Genomic DNA, 26,636 nt, shown 5'->3' on the forward strand with positions numbered 1-26,636 from the left:
GCTAAGTTAGCAATATGGAATCTGCCCAGCATCCTGCAGCTTGAAGGCAACCCAGTCCGTCTAGCTGCAGGGCCTACAACTTAACTACCTACCGCCTTTGAGAGCATCAATCCAACGGTGCTTTTCATAATTCAGATCCCTGGGGTGCAGAGATTGTGTCCTTGGTGATCATGAGACCCTGGGGAGCCGCATCTACCCACATCCTTCTGGTCCTCTTTAAGATGAGCTGTCCTGTCCAGTCAGAGGCCAGAGTAAACCAAGAGTTAACTGGGATGTGATGGTTCTAGAGACCAACTCCATCTTCATCTTAAGACCAGGAAAAGCTGTTTTGAGTAGGACCTTCCTCTTTGGGACAAGGAACCTTGGTGAGGTTTGGCTCCTATATGCCTCCACCTGAGAGCTAAGCTTTTCTCTGGGAGTTTGAATTTGAAGGTTAGGGATGGTGGCTCAGAGGGGGAAAGTGTGAATTGGTAATCGCTTTCATATGACTCTTGAGAGATGTTATAATAAAGCTGAGTAAATTGGAGCATGAGTTAGCCGGCCCTTTGCCTAATGATGTCACCCACTTTCTGCTTCCTCCAGCCTATGATTAATAAAAGGGGATTATTACAGTAACTCACTCCTAGTGGGCAGTAGTGACTTCAGCACCAGCTGAGCAAACTGACTACATTTAGTCGTGCATGTGCATGTGGGCATTTTTTTTTCCCTGTGACTAACATGAAACTAACAGCATCTAGTAAAACAAAAGCTCCTTGAAATTTGGGGAACTTATTGGGTGAACTTTTTTCTTCAGGGATCACAGTTTTAATTACTCTCATTTCATACTTAAATGAGGCAAAAGGACAGGATTGGCTTCATGTCCCCATTTATTAAGTGATCACAAATTCACCCTTGGCTTGTTGGAAAAGAAGTGTTCTGAAGTTTTTTTTTCCTTCTAATACATTGTCTCTTTCTTCCTCCATCATTTGATCCTATCTTTAAAGAGGAACTTGGTGAGTATCCAGAAAAGGGGGACAGGGGCTGTAAGTTAATTTTTGAAAGTCTAAGGCTAGTTGTAGACTCCAGAGATTTCAGTGAAACTCTCCAAATATTGTGTTTAATTATAGTGTGCTTTCCCAAGTTGATAAAGACTAACAGAAGTCCTGCCTGCCAAGGCACCACTGCAAACTTGACCTTCCTAAAATTAGGGTGGGGCACCTGTAAATATTTACTAACCAAGCCACAGTGTCAGTGTCTGTGAAAGTACACTGTGCCCAGAACAAGGGCACTCCTGTCATGCAGGCCTGGATGGGCCTTGGGGGTGCTCCAAGAGAGGGGTAGAACCTTTGGACTCTCTATCAGCACAGGAGGGAGGCAGCGATTCACTGATTAAAAAAAAAATACACACAGGACTTTCCCCATTCTTTTCTGTGTCTTTCCTCCAAAGCTACAACTTGGGAGCAGGTTGTGGATGGGCAACATTGGATTAGGATCAAGATTCCTTCTTTTATGAGTCTAATGGCATCTGTAGGCTAAGCTTCTGAGTCCTTCAGGCAGCAACATGGAACTTTCAACCCAAGGGGATCCAGGTGAGAACCACAATTACGACTATTTGTTATTCATTCCTTTGCAAGCATTGTTCATCATCTTCTGGGGCAATAGGAAGAGCAACCAGATGTTCCCTGATTGGATTAGAACTGACTTTTGATAAACACTTTTGAAATATTATGTTGGTTAGTAAGGCCTTTTAGTGTTAGTGTTGCTTTTATTTCTTTTTCAATATCAATTTTTTCTCTAGAGGTTATAACTGTGTATTTCTCTCTCTAGATTGAGTTTTTCACCAGGACTAAATGATTACTTCTTGGGAAGAAATCCAGGCTTTTCTGAATCATTTGGAAGTGGATGGAAGTCTTTGGTTCTAAAATAACCATCTATTGCATAGACTAGATTCAGGTGTTGGCGTTGATGAGATGGCGTCTGAGTGTATAAGACGTTCCCCTCTTGCTATGTTCATCTCAGAACATTCTCTGACTGACCCTCTCCTCTCTGGATAACCCAGGTCACTTAGGAACTAAGTGATAAGCCTGGAGAGCTGGCCTTATTGTGCAGAGATCAGCATTTCACATGTCAGCTAGATGGATCCAGCCAAATTCCCTTTTGTGGGTTTCACTAGCCTTTGTTGATGATGCTGATTATTTTCTGTGATATGGGCTCCTTCACAATATTTCCCCCAGTCCTCACAGGACAGCAGCACCTGAAGGGGCATGGCCTTCCTTGAACATTCATCCCACTTCCTTTACAAAGGAAGTTTGGCGAATATAACGTTGCTTGGAACATGCATTAGGATTTAGCAAAGCACTGTTTTCTCTCTGTGGATATTGACTGTGTGTCATTCCCCCAAGGTATTAAACAAACAAAATCAGCCACATCATATTTGCTTGCTCTGGGAGCAAGGCATGGTAATCTCACTTTTGCAAATTTCACTTCAGGGAATTTTCTAGTGAGTGGATTTCTCAGATACTGACTTGCTCAAATGAATAACTCATTCCTCATTCACTTTTTGTTTTCCATTACCTGTTGCCTCCTAACAGCTTGGGTGGGGGCCAATTCATCTCGCTTTGCTGCCGGTCACCAAGATTCTGCTTTTGGTTAGAACACAAAGCCAGAAGCAAATACTTGGAGGCCTCCCTGGAAAGTTGGTGGGGATGCTTGAGAAGTACCCTTGCTGTGTCAATATCTGCTCTGCTGTGCAGGCTTCCGGTAATCAGGAAGCCCAAGACAGACAAGGAGGCAGAATTACTTGAATGATTCCTTTCTTGCATAGATGCCGAGGCCCTTTGGAGCATGGATGGGAAGGAAATTAGGTGAAACTTTGGAACAATAACTCAAAGTCAGGGTTTCTCCACTGCAGAGGAGTTACCATTTGGGGTTGGATGATTTCTCTGCTGAGACGGCTGTCAGGTGCATCATTAGAATGTTTAGTGGCATCCCTGGCTTCTACCCACTAGAGGCCAGTAGCACCTTCCTTCCCAGTTACACCAAGCAAAAATGTCTTCAGACATGGCCATATGTCTCCTGGGGATCAAAATCATCACAGTTGAGAGCCACTGCTGTAGATGGAGTGATAACAGTTTATTTACTGAGGTTTTTCTTTCTGTTTTTTCCTTAATCATGTTAATTCCAGCATCTGGGTTCCCTTGGTCCAGGTAAGGCACTTCCAACTACTCTTAAAATAGAGTAGTTGCACACAGCACAAGGCCTTGTGGGATATTCTGGTGGTTCGAAAGAAACAGGATGCTTAGGAATAAGAGTTTTAGTTTAACTATTTCTGATCCTGTTGTATTCTAGTGAATTTTGGAGGACTTTTTATTATAAATTTATTTGATTGAAGTATAGTTGATGGGCAATGTGTTAATTTCTACTGTACAGCACAATGAATCATTTATACACACATATGCCTTCTTTTTCATATTCTTTTCCATTATGGTTTATCACAGGATATTGAATATAGTTCCCTATATGGTAGGAAGTTGTTGTTTATTCATTCTGTAGAACAAGAGTTTGCATCTATTTATCCCCAACTCCTAATCCATCCCTTGGAGGAATTTTCATGTTTCACTCTTCCTCTCTATTGAGTTGTATTTATTCATTGATTTGACAAGCAAACAGCTTCCTAGTTCAGTTTAGAATGTGAAATGCTCATTCTTCCTTGTCCCAAATCTCTCTTCCTAACCCAGCGCCCAGGAGATGGGCAAGCTCTGGCTGTCCAGGAAACAGGCAGGGATTGCCAGTTCCCTATTCAACCCAAACCATTCGATGAGACTCCGGAAATCTCCCGGCAGCAAATACCACTCTGGATCCCGCCCACGTTTTCTGGATCCGGAGAGGCTCTGCCTCTCGAGGGAGTCACCACTCCCCACGGAGGCAAGGTTTTCCTGCCTGGAGCCCAGAATAACACGTCAAGCTGCTGAGAACACCTCGAATCTTATTGATTTCTCCCTCTAGTCACGTTTTCTGTTCGGTTTCCCAGACGGGGGGATGAACCAGAAATCATGCTTTTGGGGGAACAGATTTTTCATAGGAAGGAACTAAAACACCCTGAATCGTCAGCAGCCTAGTTAGTGCTGTGAACCCCCAGCCTCGTGCCATTTCGACTGAATCAGATGACAAGGTCCCAGTCACCTGCTTGGGGCGTTCACGCCTCCTAGTGGGTATTTTTTTTTTTTTTTTTTAACAGAATAACAGGAGAGCCAAAGCGTGAGCAGCAGCTAAAACAACAGAGCCATGAAAAAAAAAAAAAAACAGTCCCCTTTTCTAGGCCTGTCTCCTTGTTCCAGGAGTAGTGAGCAAAGAGACCAATTAATAGCATGGATGGAAGCCGAAGGACAGACGGTTTGCTTGAGAAGGAAAATGAACATTCTCGCTCCTTGATCTATGCCAATTTTGCACGGGGACAGCTGCTGCCACGGGTAAACTCCACTATAGGTTAGCCGTGCCCCAAGGTGTGTGTCACCGCGGTCCCAGGATGGCACAGGGACTCTGGTCTCTCCCTCGCTCGCACCGTTGAGCTCTTATCCTTAAACGAACTTGGTTTTTTGACCAGCTCACTAATTGTGATTGAAAACACCAGCTTTCCCAGCAAGGCACAAGCCCTGGAGTTTAGCAGCAGCAAGACAGGCCCTAATTGCTCCATTTACATAAAAGTAGAAACATACAACTTCTAAATATAGATCTCTGGCACATCGCGCCTTTTGCAATTACAGTAAAATAAGGTACCACAGTTTCCCTCCCGGCTCCTCGAAGCAAGCTGCTCCACCGGGTTCTCCAGGGGCCGCTCCTCCAGGCGAGAACAGAGCCCTGCAAAAGGCTCCAGCGAAGAGACGAGGAGCTTTGTGAAGGAGTCAGTAAATCAGGCCTCCTGCACTAGGTGAAAAGCGCGGTGGCAGCCGGCCACCGTGCTAGCGCAGTGGCGGGGAGGACCGGGCTCTGCGATCCGAAAGGGGACAGAGCTGGCGGGGCGGGAGCGCTCCCCGCGCGTCTCTGTCCGCCTGGGAGCCAGCCCGCAAGTCCCCTTCCTGGTCCCTGACATTGGCCGTGGCTTTCAGTCTTGGCACTGATAACTGGGTTCAGAGATTCCCAGCTGCACTTACTGATCAGTGATTTCCCTCCCCCCTCCCTCTCTGAATTCTCTAGCTGCCAAAAGGGGGGAAAAATCAAGAGCTGCTCTTAAAAGAAGTTGCCCTTGCTGGTGCTCCGGGTAAAAATAGAGCGGCCGCTGCACAAGGCTTGGCCCAGACTCCAGCCCCGCGAGCCGAGCTCGAGCAGCGGCCGCGATCCGGCGTGATCCCCGGGAGCTGCCAGCAGGTGTTGCTCAAGGTACAGTAGCAGGCCGAGCAGCGGGACCGCAGGGCCGGGGTGGGGGAACTGGGGCGCGGGGGGAGGGGGCAGGAAGTGAAAGAGAAACCAAGTCGAGGAAGGAACTGGAGATGCTGATCAGGAGCTGAGCGGACCAGCTCCTCCACTCCCCGGAGCCCTGGAGTCCGGCAGGGAAAAGATCATTCCCCCATCCACAAGAGTCGACAGAAGTTATTTTAACCTGCCTGCTTCCTCTACCACCTCCACCTTATTTCCACTGAGTGAGGAGGCATTTCCCGCGTGGCTCAGCTCTGAGGTTGGGGATTCAGGTGGAGAATGATATCACAGCTGGTGGGCTGACCTAGGCAGGTGGGCACCTTGGTGGCATCCGTGGCCAACGCGATCTGAATCACCCGAGAGAGAGGGTGGCTTCTGTGGTCGGGGTGCTGCATATTCTTGTGACACATATGTTCAGAGAGAGGCACCAGGAAATCTTTATCACCCAATATTTTCTGAGCACGTGCTTGATCCTGCAGTGGAGTAGGTGGATCCCACTTTATAGATGAGTACACTGAGGGCTGAGGTTATCTGGTTGGTAAGCATTAAAACTGGGGTCTCATCCAGGTTGATTTGTGCCCCGAAACTCATAAACATGGTGCTATTTCCAGGACACCAGGGTTCATGTGGGGAGGAGGGGTGAATTTAGATGCCCCACCACCACCCCCCAGGTCTCATCCAAAAAGGATCGGGAAGTTCCTTTCTTATAGAGAGGTTGGATCCATCCAGTTCAAACCTGATGGGCAGCTTTGGAGTTAACCAACACTGATCCTGTTTCTATCTTTCCTTCTCAGATTCCTTCTGTTTCTGTACAACCTAACATTTTATTTCCTACTTCATTTCTGAATATGCAATTCTCAGACTACTCTGCCCCACCCCAATATACAGTTCAGCACCTACACGTGCTCTGTGTTTAGCCAAGACAGACCCCTTGAGACAAACTTCTGGTGTCCTAAAGGAACCTGCTTAAACTGCACATCAGGAGACCAGAGTCTCTATATTTTGCTTGTGGGCACAGTGAAAAGTTTATTTTATGCATGTTAAATCCTGCATACAAAACAACATATCTGGTCATATGGCTTTCATTAGCTCCCAATTTTGCACGTTTTATTCAACTTGTCATGAATACCCGACTTAGGCTTTAGCTATGCTTCTTCTAACAACCCTTCCCCAGCATTCTTGTCTGAGAATTCCTTCCTCCTATGTTATCCCTGACTAGCTAACTCTGCCTCCTCCCTCCCACAAAACACCCTGACCAACTTAACTCCAGTTTCAAGAAATGTTCACTTTTTTTCATTAATCTCACGTTGTATTTGTAACAATTTAGAAATCATAGGACTTGAAGTTCTGATAAAGAAGAATCATGTAGGAGATTTTTTTTCTTTTCTTTTTCTTCTAGTTAGATTGGGATTCTAAAGGCTTGGGAAGCATACTTATAAAGTTCACTAGCAGAGAGTGACTATCTCCAAAGTTCTCAGTGATAAATGATTTATAAAGCAGGTATTCAATTTCAAGATGTAAAATAATAGTGTAAGTCAAGAGAGGGAAGAACATCATCCCATAGGGATACATATTTCCCTTGGCTTTTTCTCAATAAAACATCTTATTTTAAAAAATTAAGTTTTTCAAGATGTTAAATAATGCTGTAAATCAGGGGAGAGGCGATCATCCCATATAGGTACACCTATTTTCTTATTTTTTTCCTCCCTGGAATATCTTATTTAAAAAAGTAAAATCAGAATCTCTAGGAAGAGCACTGTGAACCTTCTTCCCTGTAAGAAACAATAAAATACTTTGTAAATAGAGGCAACTTCATGAAGTAACAGATGCTTATGTGAAGATATAAAACTGAGCCTGAATATAAGAAGAAGTGTGTGCTCGATTGGTCAAAGAAAAGTTGAAAGTTGGACCCTCAGTGAGACAGAGTTTTTGGATTCCAGGATTGTTCCAAAGGGGAGTCCAGTCAGTCAGACATTTCACTGGCTCACTGATCGCCCAGTAGTGTTACTGAAGCCAAGAAAGGCTTTCCATTAGATAATGAGTTATGAAATATGTCTCACACTGGAAAAACCAGTCATCTGCTGATGTCATGCTGATTCTAACCAATCCCAAACAAAGCCCCAGCCCTCCTCTGCTTGACTGGTACCCATGTGTGACTGTACAAATAAGTAGTACAGTATAAAACTCCTCAGTGCCAATACCATGAAGAGGAACCCGGACAGCTCTTACCACATGAGACAAGAGTCTGCTGGTGAAAGAGAGGACCGGAAAGGTAATGCTTTTTAACTTAACTTCTGAGCTCTTTCCACATTCCTAGGCAGGATGGTGAGCAGGACTTTTACAACTTCTTGGCACATCCATGCAGATTGTGATCTGTACCTTTTTATGTGTTTAAGCAAGTGAATAGTGTTTTTAACAGTAGAGCATGCAGATAGATTATGTGTTTCTACAACCCAATTCAGCATCTCTAGGCAAGGACTTGTGTCAAAGAGAAAGCTAATTTTTAAGTTACATTCACAAATAGTAAATTCAGGGAATACACACAAACTCACATACAGAGAGGGTCCTGATGATGAGTTACATTTATCTAAATGCAGGTATTGGGACTCTCAAGTTGTTTGGAGTCATTAAACTTTGAGTTCTATTTCAACCTCTCTTGTAAAACTTAATTGGACTGCAAAATGCTTTGGGTACTGCATATGGGACGCCAAATAGGTAGATTATGTTATAAACCTTCAGTTTCAAAGATATTTTATTAAGCAATTATTAACACAAATGCCACCCTTTCCCCATTCTCTTTCACCATCCCCCACTAGAAGAAAATTAGACTCTTCAAGGAATGTTGACAAAATCTGAACAGTAATACCAGGGTAACTGATGTTCTAGAGGTAAAAATTCTAAAGGTGGCTGGTCACAGAGAAAGTCTCACAGGCAGATGCTTTAGAAAAGGGGGATGGGGTATCCAATTCAGAAAAGCTTTGTTACCTGTGCAAACTGTAATTTTAACTTAGTATCACACTGGTCTCACCCTCTTCCCCTCGCTCTCAGTTCTTATGCTTCTAGTAATGTTATTTATTAACTTTTCCCAACCAAAGTGCATTGCTTGACTATAATGCTCTGAACACACTAGGTGTCAGATATAAGCTGACTGTATCTACAGAAACTGAGAGGGCTTGCTTATGTGTGGGAAAGAAACTGAGAGGGAAGGAAAGCTTTAACAGATGGACCTCTTAAAGATACTTCTGCAAGATAAAAGCAATAAGACAGAAAAATGAAAAAAAGGAGGGGGGCGGGGGGAGGAGAATAAAAAAAAACTCAGAGAGGCATTGTTTAAAAATTCACATTTTTCTTTTTCTGTGAACACTGAAATCCATGATGATTTCATCTGTGCTGTTCCTTTGAGAGAAAAAGAAGCCAGTCTGTTGACTGGTCCAGGATGCGGGTAAGGGGCAGGCTGAACAAACTACCCCATGACAGAGAAAATTATTTACCAGTATATTTTAGAGATTCTTCCCCCCGCTAGGACCAGTTATTCAAGTCATAGGAGCTCACTGTTTGTATAAAATAATGTGGGAAAAGCCAGCGGAATTCTGCATTTTACCTGTGAAGTCAGAGCTAGTGGTGGTGAGCTGTCATCTGTGAGTGTGTGTGCTGGGCAGGAGGGGTGGCCACTAAAGACAGGGCACAGAGCCTCACTTCACATGACACAAGCATGTAACCCGCTGCCTGCCTGTGGATCTTTCAATGCCCCGCTGCCTTTTGCAGTTGGAAAAAGTAGAGTGTATTATATGACCCCAAACAAAAGTTCTGTTTGCACTCCCCTCTGATCGCCTGCCAGTGTTGATGGCCCTGAACATTGAGATATGAATGAATGGGGGAAAGGACAGTCTGCAGGATTCCCTTCAGCCGGAACAGTCAGCTGGCCCCAGTGCCACAGTGGCCCCTCTTCTTGACCTTCACCACCTGCCTGCCCACCTCTGGGCACCCTGAGCCCCACCTTCCAGGCAGTGGCCAGGCAGGGTGGAGGGGCACTGGGGCAGGCTGTTTCAGTCTGGTCCTCCCTGTTGATGGAGACAGGGCGTTGCTTGGGGCTTTGCTTGTCCCTCTAAAAGAGGAAGAAGGTGAAGCAAGGGGACTGGGCAGAGAAAGAAACAGGGTCGGGGGGAAATGAAGAAGAAGTAGTAGAACCGAGTCAGGAGAATTTCCTTCAGAAGGGAAAGTAGAACTCCAGAGAATGGTGATATTTGAAGAGAGGTGTGTGTGTAAGGGAGCAGAAGGCAGGCAGCCTGTCAGAAAGAGCTGTCCCTCCCCTTCCTAATCACAGCCTTTACTCACAGACAAACTCCCTCCCTCTCCCATTCACTCACTCACTTAGGGCCAATCGCTCCGTCTCTCCGTCTCCCTCTCTCTCTCCCCCTCTCTCTCTTTCTCTCTCCCTCTCTCCCTCCCTCCCTCCCTCTCCCCCTTCTCTCCCTCTCTCTTCTGTCTCCCTGTCTCTCTTTCCCTCCCGTCCTCTCTCTGTCTCTGTCTCCCCCCCCACCCTGTCTCTCCCTCCCTTCCTTCTTCCCTCCCTCCCTCCCTCTCTCTTACTCGGAGACAGTCAGAACTCTCCTCCCTGACAGCCACAAACCTACAGCACTGACTGCATTCAGAGAGGGAACCTGCAAACAAAACTTCACAGAAAACTTTTTGTTCTTGTTCCAGAGAATTGACTGAAGAGGAGAAAGGAAAAAAAAAAAAAGAAAGAAAGAAAGAAAGAAAAAAAAACAAAACAAAAAGGAAAAAAAAAAAAAAAACCAAACCCTGTGCCTGAGGGGGGAGGAAAAGCAGAGCCTTTTAAAAGGGCAACACAACAACTTTTGCTGCCAGGATGCCCTTGCTCTGGCTGAGAGGATTTTTGTTGGCGAGTTGCTGGATTATAGTGAGGAGTTCCCCCACCCCGGGATCCGAGGGGCACAGCGCGGCCCCAGACTGCCCGTCCTGTGCGTTGGCCACCCTCCCAAAGGATGTACCCAACTCTCAGCCGGAGATGGTGGAGGCCGTTAAGAAGCACATTTTAAACATGCTGCACTTGAAGAAGAGACCCGATGTCACCCAGCCGGTACCCAAGGCGGCGCTTCTGAACGCGATCAGAAAGCTTCATGTGGGAAAAGTGGGGGAGAACGGGTACGTGGAGATAGAGGACGACATCGGACGGAGGGCAGAAATGAATGAACTTATGGAGCAGACCTCGGAGATCATCACGTTCGCGGAATCAGGTGGGTGCCTGCCCGGGGATGGGGGTGGGGGGCACACTGCTCTGACAGCCCTCGGCGGCGACGGAACTTCTTGCCCTCCAGCTGCACCCTGCCTGGGAAGGTCATGAGTTATTAGGGGACGGTAGCGGATGGACCGCGGTGGGGGTAGGGGGGTGGGGAGCGGGGTAGAGACCTCCCAGAGCTGGGGCGCTGGGGTCCTGGGCAGGAGATGGCTAGCTTACACTTGCTCAACTCAGCCGGTCGTCCCGGAGGAAGCTCTCGGCCCAATGTGGAGCAGGAAGGCAGTCTGAGAGAGGCTCCCTCGCCCTGCCTGCCCGGGGAACTAGATCAGAGGAGCCGGAGGAAAGTCGGGGCATTTTCTGGTGCTGGAGGGAAGCCCGGAGGCTTCCGGACCCCATCTGAAGTTTTTACTGTGGGTGGGTGGGTGGGGTGGGTGGGGGGATGGCGGCAAGCGCAGGACCGGGATGGCATGGCCCAGATGAAGTCATTGTCTTAAAAACATCCCCTTTTCTTTAAAAGTCCAATCAGGGGCCACATCGAGAAGCAGGGCATATTAGTGACAGTCATTTTTACCTTTAGAAACTCTGTCTTTAAAGACACAAGCATCACAATCTAGGCAGTGAAGAACGACTTTGGGGGATGGGGTGGGCTAGGGAACAGATGACATTGAACCATCAGTCACTTTTGGAACACTGACTTTTGCTCTCTGAACTAAAAAAAAAAAAAGAGTTTTGTTCTCTGTAAAGTTACTAAGAGCTCTCTGCCAAGGAATGCAACCTTGACAAAGTGCTCTCAGATACTACACTGAACTCCCACTCAATCCTTAAGAGGAAGAACTTTAATAAATAGATTCTAATCGTTGGCTCAGGACCACGCTAACCTGTTGCTGAAGAAAACAATACCTGTCAAAAGGGCCTGCTGGAGACCAGGGGTCAGGTTATTTTTACAGTTATGTGACCCAGATCCTTTTGCTTGTCTACAAGCCCCTGTGTGCTGTGCCTGGGCACACACAGATGTGTTAATTTCATGTTACTTTCATGGTAATGCCAGGCTAAAGAATTGCATCTCTTGCCAAATCCATTTGAAAGGAATGCCATTGTTTTGTTTGGTAGAGCATATGGCCAGTAAAGTATGTGCCGGGACTCCCAGCATTGCTGTTTAAAAGTTTGCCGCAGCAGTATAAACAATTAAGGCAACACTCAGAATTTCCAATCCTGAAAACCTGTTGACTCAGATGTTATATTTTCAAGAAAACCACGTGAGACCAGGGCATCCTTCTGGGGGATGTCACCCAGACATTCTGGGGTGGGGGGTGGGAGTGGAGCAGATAGCCTGCTGACTTGCCGGCTCCCCCTCCTAGGAAAAGCTCTGGTGTCCCGCAGGCCATTTAGCTCTCACCAGAAGCGTCTTTCCTTTCAAAAAGGTCTGACTTTCTTCCCTTAAAGCTCTTTTTCGATGCAGTCCCAAAGGACTTTTGACTTTATCTTGTGAAGCTTACTGAGGGAAAGAGGCAGGTTGGAGTCTTTCTGAGCTGCTACCCAATTTTTCTTAACATTTTCTGAGGTCCTGAGCGGGGAAATGGATTCCAGTGGTCTAGGCGCTGCTCCTTCTTCTGCCACAATAGGGACCCTGTATATGTTTTTATATACTAATTGCCACACAGAATGGCCTTAATTGCAGCTCTTCCTCAATTGGCTTTACCCACATCATATGACTAAGCAGGCCTATGCCTTTGGCCACTTTTAACTGTACACCTGATGCTCGCAGTGCACCCGCTTCCTGACTTCTCCAACTTGTAAAGCAAATCACTCCTTTGGCATTAAGAGATTTTGCAGGGAAAGAATTTGAGTTTTTGCCTTCTTTCTTGCTTATGGCCTTCATCTCAGTGCCAATCTTTTTGTCAATTATTTGAAATCTTGTCATTTTTCAAAAAACCTTTTCTGGTACCTGTTTGGTTTGAAAGAAATTGAGCTACTTTTTGAAAAGGTGGATTCATTTAACTTACGTGTTGACTACAGTTTAAGGTCTATGATGGAAAACTCCTCCGGGTTGAGTTTACAGCTTGACTTGGGGCAAGTTGCTGGCTTCTTAGAAAAGGTTTTTGACCCTTGCTCATTTTTCTCATTTGAGAAGTCTCACGCATCAACTTTAAGGCGATTTAGTATGATTTCACAAAAATGATTGCTATACGGACAATCTACTCTCCAAGTAGAGTAAGTACTCTATGAGTATTTTGCTGCTCCTTTGCTAACCCAGAAGAGAGATTTATCATCAGAACAATTGTCGTGAATATATAAAAATATCTTGTTGCTTTTGGAATAATTCAACCTTAGTAATTCTCAAATGACATCAAACATCAAGATTTTTAAGAATAGCAAAGGACATTCAGTTTTGTTTTCTTTAGATACCATTCTGTACAGCATAGAACTCAGTGTCACCTGCATGCATGTCACAAATGCTCACCCATACACGCATTCTTCAGCCTCATGATTCCTCACTTGAGGAATCATGTTTATTGTTCCCTCTACTCATTATGACGGTTGAATAAGGCCAAGACATGGACTCACAAAACTCAGGTGCCAGGAACTTTTTGAACTGAGTCTGCCCCTTGTATTCAGGTGGAAAGCACCCACCTTGGTAAAGCTGATATGAGTTGCTGTTGACTAAGCAGTACAGCATTGCCCTCAGCTTCTCTGAAATGTATTCTCACAAACAACAATGATTTTGTTTTTATATCTGTAACCCCAGATTGCTTACCAAGGTGACTGCATTTTTTGCAAGGCTGGCAACAGAATCCTTTGTTGTTTAACACCTTAAGGAACAGGAGGAAGAGATGGGTAGAGTCAAGCCAACTATCACCATAATTATCATTGAAGCCAAATTAGTGGTCTTCTTGACTTCTCTCTCTATTTTCTCTTTTTATGATTTGTGACAAAAGCTAGTCAGTCAAAGGAGGATAATGGTATATTTGAGTCTCATGCTGATTCTGGTGATGAGGTCAGCAATTGATAGCACTTACTGAAGAAAGTATAGGGAAAGAAAGACAAATCAAGCACCAAGAAATAGAAAATATGCACACAGCCAGGTGTTGTTGAAAGCAACACATACATTTCCTTCCTTGGAACATTCTAGTTAACAGAAGATTTGAGTTAAAATGTACATACACAAATGTTCCCAGACAGAGGTCTGAGGTGGCTTGCTAGAATGACTGTTTTCCTCCACCCCAGGAAAGCCATCTCAAGGTGGAAATGACTCCCACTACCCCATGCCCATCTTCTGAACTTGCTGGGAATTCACCCTCACAGAGGTTATACACTCTCTTCTCTGAATAATGAAAATAATCGGCCACAAGAGGGCGCATTCCAAAGACTTTTGCTCCTTACCAGTTAATCTTCCAGGGAAACAATTTCACCTACTGGAAGCCCCAGCCTGCATCGCCCTAATCTTGCTGATTAACAATCCGCCCTCCCCGCCCCGCCCTCCTTCCTTCCATCCTGCAGGAAAAGTTAAGATTTTATGGGTTGAGAGGAACATGACTACCTGTAACATATTACATGAGACAGAAGGTAAGGAAATAGGAATTCTAGTGATACATATGGACATTCCACAGCTCTATGGAAGACAGAGGAATGATAAATTTCAGAAGCAAACAAAGCAGAGCGGGGAGAAGTGTGACCGTGAATCATCAGCAATCCTGATTTGCTCACACATCTCTCCCTAATACGGCCGCCTGGGCTTTGACAAAACACTTCTTCCGTCTCCCCTGATGTGGTTGCCTAGTTGGCCTGTTTTATCAGCAGTTTTTACCAGCGACAAAGGACAAGTGACTTCAGACAGGGAGGAGAAAGTCTATTTATTTAATGCCTTGTGGGAACAGCACATAAGGCTTTGGAGGATGCGTTTGTTTCTGCACGGAGAGTGTAGAGAGAAATGGTGGAGAAAAGATGTGAAAAGAGATGGATTAGTGGTTTGGGCCAGAGGAGGAGGTGTATTGGAGTGCGTGTGGGGGAGGATCAGGGTAGAAATTCAGTTTTCATATTTGGAAAACCCAGAATCATACCTTCCCAGGCATTTTGCGTAAAAAATACGTGTTTCTCTTGGCCCCTCTTCTGCTAAAATGTACTCAGGCACGATGTCTTAGCTGTAGTTCAGAATGCTTTATACCCGACTGGTTCCTAGCTCCAAAACCCAAAGTGTAAAAGTTCTCAGGAACTTTGGAAGAAGTCTCTGAAAGTCCGAGGGTTAAACCTTCAGAAATTTTTTCTCCTTTTCGGCATCTAAAATCCCTTCCTCTCTAAATATTTAACCTTTTTTAAAATTGCCATTTAAATGAAAGATGCAGGAATGTGGCCGAGCATTTACAATTCAATAGCAGATCCTAAGCAAAGATAGTAAGTCTTTAAAAAAAACAAGATAATTTATAACCAAAGTTCTGCTTTGGCAAGACCCTCTCCTGCAGGTTAAAGGAGGCATAACCTTCAAGGCCTCACTTGCTGCTTTTAGCAGAAATCCTTGGGAACAGTCCAGATGCAAAATTAGTGCTTCAGGGAACACACATGCTGTATTCTCCCATCAGTGACTGTACCATGTCTAGGCACAGGGAAACGCTGATGAAGAATGGAAAATGAAAGTAACAGCTGTGTTTTACAGCGAGCCCCCCCACCCCCATGTGGTGAGTTTAACTCCTCCATAAACAACAAGGCTCTTTACATTAACATTAGAGACTTAATTATTACCCACATGGAGAAGGGCAGCATACTTTAAGTAGGACCCTGGTGAGGAGAACAAAACATATCAAAAATGAAACACTGCATGTTAGTATCATTTATTTCATCGGAATTGCTCATGGACCCATGATCCTGAAATGCTGGTGGGGTTGGGTAGGGTAGGAGCAGCATTTTGTATCCTAGTGTGGGGGAGGGGGAACAACCCGGAACTTGGCTGCTTAACCCTTGGCATGCCTGCCTATATCCTTCAGTGAGTTATGAACACATTTGAAAAATTCTGAAAGCATCAAAGCAAAGGAAAATGTGCTTTCAGGTATTTTCACTTGCAGGTTTCCAAACTCATTCCTCCATTCAATGCCTCCCACTCAGAAACATTTCTGAGGTGTTCCCTACAAGGTGCAGTAATCATCTCTCCTATCCGTTTTTAGACACTTTTTTTTTTTTTTCTCCCCTTGGTATGTGTCCACCAAACTCAAGAGAGGTTTAAGTGATGAAATATTATCACCCACATGGGTTTGCGTGGGACTTCTTAGTGAATTACTCAGGCAGAGCAGGCTGTGATACAAGCGTTGCTCACAAGCCTCGGGAGGGAAAAAATAGCACAGAGGATGAAAAGAATATTATCATAGAGTAGGTAATGAAAGGTTAGCAAAGCCAGCAGCTATATCTAGTTAGGTGGGAAATAGTGTAGGAACCCGGTACACACCTGTATAAACGAATGCTGTACCACAAAGCACTATGGGAAGATTTCCATTCCAAGATTTTATAGCAGGAGATATTTAAGTCAAGCCTGAAACTGACTAGTAATTGATCCTAAACACCGCAGCCTTAGGCAAACTCCTTCCATTTTTCGAATTGCTGTGCGTGGAGATTTGAGGATTGGAGCATCCTGAAAGCATCATTGCAGTATAGCCATCTGTCTCAGATAAAACACAGATAAAGCAAACGTAATCAAGTGACTACTTATATTTTTCATGCCTAAGAAATTTGAGGGTTGTAATATCTTTCTGAAACCTACAGCCCTGGTAAATATGAATTCCATCCAGCACCTAGCTCTCTCATTCTGTGCCCCCACCACTTCTGCAAGGAAAGCTAGATGTAAAAGAAAAAATAAATGCACTGCTTAATAAGTCAGAATATAATAGAACTTTGAAAATGTACCTGCATATAAGGTAGACATTAGGAAGCCTTGAATCTCTCTCTTCCCCCTGTTCTCCTGAGCATTATGGCAACGGCATTTTCGTGAAATTGAATCTCAGTTTTATTTTTTTTTCCCTGATAAAATATCATGCAATATACAAATAGCAGTTCCAGAAATGGACACCAGGAGAAGGAGGCGACAGGCATGTCAATTAGTAGGGGAAAATCCAAATGTCAGAAATCTGGGGGAGAGATCCAGCACGCAGGCAATGGAGGCAAATACAGGGAACCAAGTCTTTCTGCTCAGATCATTAAACTGATGCATATTTCAGCACTGCGCCTCTTCCCAGTACGCAGGCGATGCCATGCAGTTAATTATCAGCCAGGACCAGGATGAAAGTCATTTTATGATGACTCTCTGATCCTAATATAACAGCACCTGACAGATTGAGTCCCCTCTAATGAGTACTCTCTTTGTACAATCCTCTCTCAGGAACACTAAATCATTTGCTTCCAAGTACAGCTGCCTGTGGAGAAGGGGTGGGGCTATATTGTGCATCAGAAACCACCTCTTGAGAAATGAGGGGCTGCCCTGTAGGCTGTCCCTGGGAGCAAGGGGCCTCGGCTCCTTGACCCTGTGGAGGCAATTTGCATGTGCTGTCAGTGGTACAAGTCAGCCAGTTAGCGTCTCACCACCTCTTCCCAGCATCTGTAGACTTCTCTGGATTTTATTCAAGGAAAGTCCAACGTGGGTGGGTCCGCACTGCCAGCTGGACCCTCTGTTTACCCAGGACCATCTACCTTCACCCTCAGCTCCTGCCCCGCTGGTTGAGGAAGGATTGTAGCAGAGCAGAGCCTGCGGAAATGAGTTACCTGAAACCCAGAGCGCCCTCCCAGCCTGGGGCCAGTCAGACTCTCCCGTTTCACACTCTTTCCTAGAAAAGCAAATCAGAACCTTGTGCCCTCTGGCTCCTCTAACTTAGCAGCTACTCTATCTCTGTCTTTAGAGTGGCACCCTGTGTGGTTCAGGGTTTCAGAAGTTGGCCTGTGTGGAGGCAGAAGGGAGACCAGCAGGGAGCTTGTTAACATTCTCTGCGGGGCAGGGTGGCTGTGCCCACACTGGAGGGGACCACAGGCTCCTCCACGCCTGTTCACGGAGCCTAGGGCAGTTTCCAGCTGCCTTTTCCTCTCATCTCTGGAGGACCCTACAACTCAGAATCTACAGCTGATGATCATTTTAGAGTTAAGTGATGAAGCTCTGCTTTGTGGTCTCTTCTCTTTTGTTTTCTTAAAAGATAAACAGTAACAACCACCACCCCCCAAACCCCACCAATTTTTAGCAAAGGGGAGTACTGGATTCCCGTTTTGAAAAAAAAAAAAAAAAGTCCTCATGCTTCCTTAAAAATGACAGTTTTCTCCTCTAATTGTTCCCCGCTCTGGTGATCTAATCATAAACCTAACTTCATGATTCATTTCAACTCCTGCCAGAGATGCGAGGTCGGAGGCAAAGGAATGCTGCTCACCAGCACCACCACCATCAGAGCCAATGTCCTTTCAAGTTTATACAGGGATACCAGAGAACCCTTCCTATACACATGCAGCCCTGCTGGGGCCCCGGCCTCAGTGAATTTACCACTAGCACTATCACACTGTTAAATTAAGAACAGAATCTACAGCTCTCCCTACACGGAATAGCCTTTCTGCTGCAGAGAACTTGAAACCATGCCTAAAATTTATGGTCCCGTAAACATCTCAGGGCTGAGAGTGATAAGTATGGCTGGATTTCCGTTAGCTATAGAAATCCAGGCAGGGAGACCCCCTAGGGAGTTGCAAGTTCTAAGAGGAACTTTCAGATGGTTCTCAGATTTGTGCTCCTCCGGATGCATGTACTCGAACAGTCGGAACCAGGTACACAGGGGCGGCAGTTGAGAAAAAGAGAACTTGTTTCAGATACCACCAAGTGGTAGCAGGGGAAGTGAGGGACCTCACTTTAATCAATCAAAGAATTCTACTCTGGACACCCAGTTCTTACAGTAAGTGTTGTTGCAGGAATATAGGTGCTTGTAGTAAAAGAAGGAAATGAATGACTTTTTCTCATTTTAGAATTAGGCAAGAACTGAGTGGTCCCTGCGTTCAACTGCTCTGCCAATGTAGGGGTCTCCTCTCTTATTAAGAGCTGTTGCTATTTTTGGACTCTCTAAGCAGCATTCAAGGGCTTCCCTGGTGGCTCAGCAGTCAAGAATCTGCCTGCAATGCAGGAGACATAGGTTTGATCCCTGGGTTGGGAAGATGCCCTGGAGAAGGAAATAGCAATCCACTCCAGTATTTTTGCCTGGCAAATTCTATGGACAGAGGAGCCTGGTGGGCTATAGTCCATGGGATCACGAGAGTTGAACACAGCTAAGTGACTAAATCTACAAACTGCATTCTAAAGGAAAGGAGGCAAAACTGAGGGATACAGGGGTAGGAGGTGGATCTCTTCTAGTTCAGTGCTAAGGGTGCCTCCATTTGTTAATAAAGAAGCAAGTAATTGACTACTTCCTGCTAATTCCTGGGCTGTGACAGTGAATGAGATAGACAGGACCTCAGACCTGGGGTGTCCTAAGCTGGACTGGCAGGAGAGTGGGGGTGGAGGTGGAGGGAAGAGGGGTCACTTCTAGGGGAAGATGGGTCATCCCATCTAAAAGTCAAAGCTTTATTAAGGGCAGTCACTATGGATGGTGTTTAGGGAGCAGGGGTCTTTTAGGTAGAAAGAAGAGCAACTGTCAGTGCCTGGAGATGAGAGCTGGTATGAGATGTTCATTCTGTGAAGCTGGACCACAAAAATGGGGTAGTGGGAGAGAATTGAGCTGGAAGGTGGGAGAAGCTCAGGTAGACCCCAGAGTTCCATACAGTTTCTGTGTTATATTGAGGACAGTAGGAACTCAGAGCAGGACTGGACGAAACAAGTGATGGGAATGAATCCACCTTTCCTTTATCAGCTTAATGGAGAAATGATGGGAGAGGGGCCTGACTCCATGCTGGCCTGACAGCTTGCACATAAAAGAAATGGCTGTTGCAGTGACCCAGGAAAGGAATGGTGGGGCGTGAAGCAGGTTGTGGCCATGGAGGAGGCAAGCCCCACGGGTACATGCCAGGAAGTGCTGTGCGTGCTTAGCTGCTCAGTCATGTTCGACTATTTGTGACCCCAGGGACTGTAGCCCACCAGGCTTCTCTGTCCATGGGGATTCTCCAAGCAAGAATACTGAAGTGGGTTGCCAAGACCTCCTTCAGTGAATCTTCCTAACCCGGGTCCCCTGCATTGGTCCCCTGCATTGCAGGTGGATTCTTTTATCATCTTAGCCACCAGACTCTACGGGCAGTCTTACATAGCAGGGGTGTTTGCATATTTGTTTCAGGGATAATAGTGTTTCCACAGCTTGCTAGAGCTTATACTATGTCTTCATCTATCTTATCCTGTTGGGTCCTTCCAAACCTGTGAGATAATGGGCCAAATGTCACTATGTTATTCCCATTTTATAAAAGGTAAGACTCAGGTTAAGCAGTTAGTCAGCAGACCCAGGCTCCCAGACACACTCAGATCTAGTCTCTTCTTTCTAGAGTAAGAGTTGATGAAGTTTTTTCTGAAAAGGGCCAGAGAGTAAGTCTCTTAAGCTTTGTGGGCCAAATGGACTCTGTCGCGGCTACTCAAATCCAAGTTCTAGTGCAAAGCAGCCACAGACAACCTGTAAAGAAATGAGCCTAGCTGGGATCAAAAATTCATGGGTACTGCAACTTAAATTTCATATAATTTTCACATGTCACAGCATCTTATTTTTCTTCAGCCATTTAGAGATGTCCAAACTGTCCTTAAGATACATAGGCCTTCATTCGCAGAGCCTGGTTAGAGATGATTTGTAACAGAGGCTGCCATGCTTGCCAGAAATTAGGAGGTGGCCTTGAACTTGACACTAACATATCCCTGCTCTCTTTTATGCTGTGTTTCATCTTTAGGCACAGCCAGGAAGACGCTGCATTTTGAGATTTCCAAAGAAGGCAGTGACCTGTCCGTGGTGGAACGTGCAGAAATCTGGCTCTTCCTGAAAGTTCCCAAGGCCAACAGGACCCGGAGCAAAGTCACCATCCGTCTCTTTCAACAGCAGAAGCACCTGCAGGGCAGCTTGGATGCAGGGGAGGAGGCTGAGGAAGTGGGCTTGAAGGGGGAAAAGAGTGAAATGTTGATATCGGAGAAGGTGGTGGATGCTCGGAAGAGCACCTGGCACATCTTCCCTGTCTCCAGCTGCATCCAGCGCTTGCTGGACCAGGGCAAGAGCTCCCTGGACATACGGATTGCCTGTGAGCAGTGTCAGGAGACCGGCGCAAGCCTGGTGCTCCTGGGCAAGAAGAAGAAGAAAGAAGAGGAGGGGGAAGGGAAGAAGAGGGATGGAGAAGGAGGGGCGGGAGGGGACGAGGAGAAGGAGCAGTCGCACAGACCTTTCCTCATGCTGCAGGCCCGCCAGTCTGAAGACCATCCTCACCGGCGCCGGCGGCGGGGCCTGGAGTGTGACGGCAAGGTCAACATCTGCTGTAAGAAACAGTTCTTTGTTAGTTTCAAGGACATTGGCTGGAATGACTGGATCATTGCTCCCTCTGGCTACCACGCCAACTACTGTGAGGGTGAGTGCCCCAGCCACATAGCAGGCACATCGGGCTCATCCCTCTCCTTTCACTCGACGGTCATCAACCACTACCGCATGCGGGGCCACAGCCCCTTCGCCAACCTCAAGTCGTGCTGTGTGCCCACCAAGCTGAGACCCATGTCCATGTTGTACTATGACGATGGGCAGAACATCATCAAGAAGGACATCCAGAACATGATCGTGGAGGAGTGTGGTTGCTCATAGAGCGCCCAGCCCGGGGGGGATGGGAGCGAGACGGTCCAGAGAAGACAGTGGTGACACGAAGACATGTTTAAGGTTTCTGACTGAAACAACCAGGAAAAAAAAAAAAGAAAAAAAAAAAAACTGAAAGCAAAACCTGAAACAGATGAAGGAAGATGTGGAGAAATTCCTTAGCCAGGGCTCAGAGATGAAACAGTGAAGGAGATGGGAATTGCGGGGGAGAGGGAGAGTGGGGTACCTTTCGCTTCTTCCTCCAGCATCCAAGGGGTGACAGCAGTTGCTCAAACGGGAATATCGTCCTCTCCTTTTCAGTTCCCTTTCCGTATGAGCCTCGAAGTCAACCTGTCTGGTCTGCAGTAATGTGGGCTGGTACAACCCAAATAGCATCTAGAAAGCCATGAGTTTGAAAGGGCCATTTATAGGCACTTTCCCACCCAGTAACCCAGGTCGTAAGGTATGTCTGTGTGACCCTCTCTCTGTGTATATCAGCCCATGCACACACACAAAGACGCACACACCCCTCGCAGACACATACATACCCACCACACACACCCCCCACTACACACAGATGAACACACGTACAGACCACACACCCCACCACGTACACGTGAACACACACACAGACCTCATGCACGCAGAGACACACATCGAACACACACAAAGGCATTTCCACAGCACACACACACATACACATATTCTGGTAAAAGAACACTAGTGTGCAGGTGGTCACACCTTCTTTTTCTGCACCACTTCCGCAACAAAACAATAACCAACATGAAAAAAAAAAATGAGAACAAGAATGGGAAGCATGAAAGATCAAGGAAAAAAGAATACCAAGTTACATTTCGTTAAGGTGCTTATGATCTTAGAACTATGCAACCTAATAGGTTTGAAACTGTTTACCTGAGAGAGAACAAAAAGAGAGACTTTTTTGTATTGGAAGTAACCTGATTAATTTTTATTTTCTTCAAGGAGAGATACTTGAAAGGAATATGTTTGTCCATCTGTTGGATCCAAACATTTCTATATTTTGTAAATGTTGTTTTTTTTTTATCGTTTACTATTTGCACTACAATGGTGTTCGACCTGTCTAATCCTTATTTAACAAGTATTTTCTTTGGGTGGGGGTGGGGTGGGGTTCAGAGCTGCACTTAATGTGAGCTATAAAAGAACTGCTACAGCACACAAAATAGCTATTTTTATTATTATAATTATAATTATTATTATTATTTTGTACCTTAAAAAATAGACACATACACCAAAGACATTTGTGTGAGCCTTTAAACAGTCTGTCTGTGGTTGGTATCATTCACCATCAATGAGTCAGGGGTTGGGATTCAAGGTTGAGTAAGGTGGATTGTGTTCAGGCTTGAGAGACCTGAAAAGTTTGGTTGTTTTTTTTTTTTTTTTTTGACTCCTTTTACATCCATGAAACAGGACATTTCATACTGGATGTACAGTAGTTGTACACTGTTGGATATCAAGTTCAATCAGATTCATGGAACGCTCCGTGCTCGTATGTGTATATACAGTGCTCGGGCACATGCATGTCTGTGTGTATGTATACATGTGGCGCATCGTGTCCATACACATTTTAAGCACTTCAGGCTGTCATTTTTTAATGTTCTTAAGGCAATGAATGTTTGTGTGCAAAACACAGTATTTTTAAGAAGGATAGGCTATCGTTTTTGCTTTTACTCTGAACTAGGTGGGCACATTTCAAAAATTGGGATGGGAAAAGCCTGGGAATTCCAGTGAATATTCAGCAAGACCCTCTTTTAATGTAAGGGATCCAATTCCCTCCTCTTTCTTGTCCTCCAACCCCATCCTACAAGTTTCTTACTCCCTGCAGGGAAAACAAAACTGGAAACTCGTGTTCAATCTAGGCTGATTATTTGGATAACATATATATTATCTGTTGGAATCAATCTTAAATCAGAAGCTTTTTCAGAAAAAAAAAAAATTAACCTGTAGGCCAGGATAAAAGAGGTGGGTGCATTTTTTAATTTGTTTTTTTATGATTAAGGTCTGGTTGTGAGAAATATTACCTGCGCAGCTGGACTCAATAATGTTGCTGTCACTAGTTAAACGATAAATAATTTGGGGGAAGGTGTTTCAGAGCATGGGAGTAAGAAAAAGAATGGGAAACAGGAACGAGGGCAGTAGTAAAAATCCCTGATATTTTAATTTACAGCCCAAATTCTTGATGTATAATTGGCATGCATTGATTCAGATACGAAAAGAAAAAAAACCCACTTTGTTTTATAAATATCAAAGTACATGCTTAAAGCGAAATTGTTACTGATTTATTCTATGATATTTAGCTTGCCTAGGTCATATGTAATTCATTTATGTGCTTTTTAAAATACAGAGCCTTACTTATACTGACTTGTTGAAATTTGTGAAAGTTGGGGGGAAAAAAGGTCTCATGGGGGAAATTATGTTTGTTAGAGTTCTGTAAAATATTGAAGCTTTCAGCCCTATGCCAATTTGTAGATTTTTAAAAAAAATTAATAGTAGGAAAATAAAGTATCAGTGAGCAATCATTCCCAAGGTGGTTTAGCTCTTCTTGAGAAATAGACCAAATCAGTCTGCTACCTACTAGGCTGTATGTAAGCCGATTTAATGTTGTTACCTGGCTGTACAAGCTACAGTCTAGAGGTTCATCCTATGCAGGAAACCCCACACGAGTGCATAAGAATGGATTCTAATTAAGTATGAGATGGAGTACATGCAACATTGATACTTCCTCACCCTTAACCATTGACTAGGAAATTGGGCAGCTGAGTGTCATGAAATTTTCTTGAAAAACTTTGAGGGCCTTTTGAACTCCTTATTTAGCATTGGAATGAATAGAGGAACCTATGAAAATAGTATGGGAAACCAAGTCCTAGTTCACTGTGTAATAGCAGAGATGGCCCAGGCAATAGACAAAGCGAAAAGAGGTTGAAAAAACAGCTGATCTTTCTCTGTGGCTCCCATTCATCTCAAATATGTATGCCATCTACTGAAGCCTTTAAATCCTGGATGTGTTGAGGGTACAATGGAGTTTGATAAGTGGCCACAGTAATTAATAGCAGAGCTAAATGAAATTACATATGACAATACTTTAATGGGAAATTTTCATTTATTAAATTACACATCTCCAAACTTTAAAATATTTTATTAAATGTATATGGCCTTGAAATAGAATGATAAATTACAACTATCTTTGATAATCTTGGAAGTTATGCAACTTTGTAAACAACCATGCTGTTCATGGAGCAGTGTGAGGTCAAAAGAAAAACTTTTAAATTCCACCGGACTATGTCTTCCCTGTCTGTTTTCCTAAAGCAAGTTTAGCTTCATCTGATTTGTGCTCTTTCTGAAGGGCTCATCTCTAGGCTCTTAAAAGTCTACCCACATCCACTCTTCAAAGATCTGAAAAGCATGTGTTCCCAAATAATTTTTAAGAATGCTAAATATGTTGTAGATTTGATTGACTTTTTCTTTTCCTTTTTTTTTTCCGCAAAAAGTAAGGTGAATTCCAGAACACTGAGTTGGGATTTTCTTGTCTCTGAAGACCAATCAATTCCATACTTATTTAAGATTGATTCCACACTCTGATTTTAAGGAGAGTATCTACCTTCTCCTCTTAGATAGAACAAGTGAATTTTTTTGTCACCCTTGAGAGATTGAACGTCAAGGTGACTCTAAAATCAGAAAAGGCAAATGCCTTAGTGCTATTAAGCTTAGACTCAAATTATCATGTTCACTTGAAAAAATGATTTCCTGTGGGCCTTTTGGCAACTTCTCTTTTCAATATAGAGAAAAACTTAGTCACCCTGAAAACCTACACAATAAATGGAACTTGTAGATGTGGGCAGAAGTCTTGGGGGTGGACACTGTGTATGTTTAAATTAAACCCTTTATCACTGAGAAGCTGTTGTATGGGTCAGAGAAAATGAATGCTTAGAAGCTGTTCACATCTTCAAGAGCAGAAGCAAACCACATGTCTCAGCTATATTATTATTTATTTTTTATGCATAAAGTGAATCATTTCTTCTGTATTAATTTCCAATGGGCTTTACCCTCTATTTAAATGCTTTGAGAAACAGTGCATTGACAATGGGTTGATATTTTTCTTTAAAAGAAAAATATAATTATGAAAGCCAAGATAATCTGAAGCCTGTTTTGTTTTAAAACCTTTTATGTTCTGTGGTTGGTGTTGTTTGTTTGTTTGTTTGTTTTATTTTGATTCTTTTTTTTTGGCATATTACATGCAGTTCTTTAACCAATGTCTGTTTGGCTAATGTAATTAAAGTTGTTAATTTATATGAGTGCATTTCAACTATGTCAATGATTTCTTAATATTTATTGTGTAGAAGTACTGGTAATTTTTTTATTTACGATATGTTTAAAGAGATAACAGTTTGATATGTTTTCATGTGTTTATAGCAGAAGTTATTTATTTCTATGGCATTCCAGCGGATATTTTGGTGTTTGCGAGGCATGCAGTCAATATTTTGTACAGTTAGTGGACAGTATTCAGCAACGCCTGATAGCTTCTTTGGCCTTATGTTAAATAAAAAGACCTGTTTGGGATTTATTATTTTTATTTTTATTTTTTTGTCTTATTGATTTCCCAAGATCAACCTTGCACACATATTGCCATGTCTTTTGCTGGGTGATAATTTTGTTTCTACCATAATTATCTGGAAGAGTATGAGGAAAATAGATCACATGGGAGAGACAGAACAAAAGCTGAACTCAGAGAGCTCAAATAGAAAAAGAATATATATTGCTGTGGCAGGCAGAGATTTGTAATGGATTGCAGGTACTTGTGAAGTGAAAGTGAAAGTGGGTTAGTCATATCCGACTCTTTGCAACCCCTTGAACTGCAGCCTGCCAGGCTCCTCTGTCTGTGGAATTTTCCAGGCCAGAATAGTGAAGTGGGTAACTGTTCTCTTCTCCAAGGGATCTTCCCAACCCAGGGATCGAACCCAGGTTTCCCGCATTGCAGGTGGATTCTTTACCATCTGAGCCACCAAGGCAGGTACTTGGACCAGAAATATTTAAATTAGATACATTTTGTTAATTTCCCATTTCTCAATGGCAAAATTCTTGTAAGTAACATGAAATAGACATTTCCTCTTTCTCTCCCTCGAACTTTCCTCCTTCCTTCCATCCCTCCTTCTTCTTCCTTCTCTTTTTTCTTCCTCCTTTTCTTTCTGGAGTTGCATGGGACTACCAGGTCTCAA

The 26,636-nt window shown here is 44.2% G+C and overlaps 1 protein-coding gene across 2 annotated transcripts; it reads left to right on the forward strand.

Annotated features, from left to right (window-relative positions):
- The first annotated feature begins 1,404 nt into the window (after nt 1–1,404).
- On the forward strand, nt 1,405–25,984 carry INHBA (inhibin subunit beta A). 2 transcript variants are annotated; one of them, XM_061414513.1, is made up of 4 exons: nt 1,405–1,568; nt 5,173–5,355; nt 10,096–10,649; nt 20,510–25,984. In XM_061414513.1, the coding sequence occupies exons 3-4, from the start codon at nt 10,262–10,264 to the stop codon at nt 21,397–21,399; spliced, it is 1,278 nt and encodes a 425-aa protein (XP_061270497.1). In that variant the 5' UTR covers nt 1,405–1,568; nt 5,173–5,355; nt 10,096–10,261; the 3' UTR covers nt 21,400–25,984. The 2 variants fall into 2 exon arrangements, with proteins under 2 accessions (XP_061270497.1, XP_061270496.1); XM_061414512.1 differs by lacking the exons at nt 1,405–1,568; nt 5,173–5,355 and adding an exon at nt 7,554–7,663.
- Nucleotides 25,985–26,636: the final 652 nt, after the last annotated feature.

Source organism: Bos javanicus, chromosome 4, assembly GCF_032452875.1.
Source record: "Bos javanicus breed banteng chromosome 4, ARS-OSU_banteng_1.0, whole genome shotgun sequence".
NCBI classification, from domain to species: domain Eukaryota; kingdom Metazoa; phylum Chordata; class Mammalia; order Artiodactyla; family Bovidae; genus Bos; species Bos javanicus.